The sequence below is a fragment of the Apteryx rowi genome, unplaced genomic scaffold (assembly GCF_003343035.1).
Source record: "Apteryx rowi isolate R43461 unplaced genomic scaffold, aptRow1 scaffold_183, whole genome shotgun sequence".
Classification (NCBI taxonomy): domain Eukaryota; kingdom Metazoa; phylum Chordata; class Aves; order Apterygiformes; family Apterygidae; genus Apteryx; species Apteryx rowi.
The window spans coordinates 1,204,522-1,206,879 of NW_020448119.1; the positions used below are offsets into that span (position 1 = coordinate 1,204,522).

Sequence of the window (2,358 nt, forward strand, 5' to 3'; positions counted from 1 at the left end):
CCGAGGACTCGCCCAAGCGGCGCAAGGCCAACTTCAACGAGGCGGAGACGGAGGTGCTGATCGAGCAGGTGCTGAAGCACGAGCAGCTGCTGTTCGCGGCGGGGCCGGGCCGCGCCTCGCCGGGCCAGAAGCGCAAGGTGTGGGAGCTGATCCGCCACAAGGTGAACCCGGTGGCCGCCTGCCCTCGCGACGTGGAGGACCTCAAGAAGCGCTGGCGGGACCTCAAGCGCCGTGACCGCAGCAAGCTGTGCCGCCTCTCGCAGGGCTGCGGGCCGCCGGGCCCCGCCGCCGCCCTCGGCCTGCTCCTGGCCCCCGAGGAGCTGCCGCCCGCCGCCGTGCCGCCCGAGCTCCGCCACCCCCGTGGCGGCGGCTACGGCGCCCTGCTGCCCGCCGAGGCCGTGCCCATCGTGGGCGGCATCGACACGCTGGAGCTGCCCGGCGCCGCCGTGGGCGACATGGGTGAGTGCGGGGCCCCTCGCCGCCGCGGCCTTGGCCGCCGGGAGAGGGGCTGCGGCGGGCGGGCTGCTGCTGCCGCTGCTGCCGAGCGCGCCGGGACGCGGCCGCTCCGAGCTGCTTCTTGCCCGCCTTGAAAATGCAGAAATGCTTGAAAAAAAAAATAATAAAAAAAAAACAGCGGGCAGATTCTATGCTCTAGGTCTGAAAAAGGCATCGAAACGGCAGGTAGAAGTGGACGCTGTATCTCTGAGGCACTAGGCCTGGCTGCTTGCGTTCGTATTCATGGTGTTTATTCCTGCACAAAGCCCTGCCAGCGTGCAGCCCCAGGCTGCATAGCCTGCTGCAGGTGCCTCACCTCTGCTCTATGCCAGGCCACAGAGGCGTCGCGTTAGTGTGCTGAAATGAGCCCCTTAAAGGCGGAGGGATTTCTAGCAATCCCTGTGTTTCTGCCACCCCAATACTTGTTTCCATGTGCAAAATAGAGCATGAAGCGAGCTTGAAACGAATTTTGTGTTTTGGCACTCAAAACTTGGCTTCTCTGGTGGGAGGAGTAAGGAGTCTGTAGTAAGCAAGTGTATGGTTAACCAGTGAGTGCATCTTTACGTTTTCCCCATCGGGTAGAAGTAGTCATATTCTAAAAGCTTCAAAGAGAATACAGTCAAGAGTCTTGGTTCAAGGATTAATATTCGTGCTTAGTGGATAAGAAGAAATATCACTGACCACAGAGGTAATGACATTTCTCACTGACTCTTCTTCACTTTCCTTCTCTCTCCATCTCCTCTAGGATTTAACGATGATCCTGGCCCATCTCATCAATCCAGCCTTGAGAAGATGAACTTAAAAGAAGAAATAGTAGTGAAAGTGGTAGAGCCAGAAGAAAGCTCTGAGGACATGGCGGTGGTTCCACCTAGCCAGGAACAACTGCCCTTTCTGGGGACAACGGGTGGTGGTTCCTTTGGGAAAGTAAAAGCCAAAACAAAAGGCAGATCCCAGGTAGACCAAAATGAAATTACTGAAGAGGACCTAGTGCAGATTCAGCAGACCCAGATGCAGGTGATCCAGTCTGGCTTTGACAGTGTCAACCACAATCTTCGGCTACTGCAGCAAGGCATGCAAGATCTCAGCAACAGCCTCAGCATCATGGCGCATACCCTTGTTGCTATAAAAAACGTCTATGTGAAAAACAACACTGGCCCGACCACGTATGCCACCACCTCAACTCAGACCACAGCTGGGTACCTGAGCCCGGGTTCTCCCCAGGTATCCCCCGCCGAGGACAGGGGGAGAGCACAGGTGGCTGGAGGCAGCAGCAGAAGCAGCAGCTGCAGTTCCAGCTCCATGTCACAGGAACCGGGTCCTTCAGAGTTTCCTAGACCCCCCCTGAGAACCATTAAGAAAGAACATCCAAATGGCTGCTACTACTTCTGCTTTGCAGATGTGTAAAAACTTGAATATGTGTAAAGTGACTGTGGTGTTAGGTGCTGTTGTATGTTCTGCTCCGGCCTGTGACTTTGAAGGAGCAAAGTGGACTAGCCTCCCACATTTTTCCCAGTGGGAAACATTTCACTATAGGTGACATTAAACACTAATTACCAGTCTCCTGTTTGTTAACTCTGTTGCAGTTGGCTAATATTTTTCTTCTCTTCTTTTTACCCTCTTGCTCTCTTTAAAAAAAATCAGATTTATTTTGACTAAGACTCTTGTCTTTATCATCCTTTGTTTAATGTGACCTTTTGAAAAATAAAAGGCATGAGTGGGGTGAAAAAGTAACATTATGGGTACTAGCTAGCAGGAGCTGAGTCTTAAAAAAGTTGCTTAGTTTTTTGATTAAACAAATGGCAGTAGTAGTTGATTTTTAAATACTTTTTTAATTATTGTAATTTGGGGTGGTGTTTAGCTTTT

At 52.8% G+C, this 2,358-nt stretch overlaps 1 protein-coding gene across 1 annotated transcript; it reads left to right on the forward strand.

Moving 5' to 3' along the window:
* Nucleotides 1-2: 2 nt before the first annotated feature.
* Nucleotides 3-2,297, forward strand: LOC112964033 (the record flags this gene model as incomplete). The annotated part of the gene is made up of 2 exons (XM_026061620.1): nt 3-459; nt 1,241-2,297. Coding segments are annotated over 2 exons (1,116 nt in total), but the record flags the coding sequence as incomplete, so codon positions are not given.
* Nucleotides 2,298-2,358: the final 61 nt, after the last annotated feature.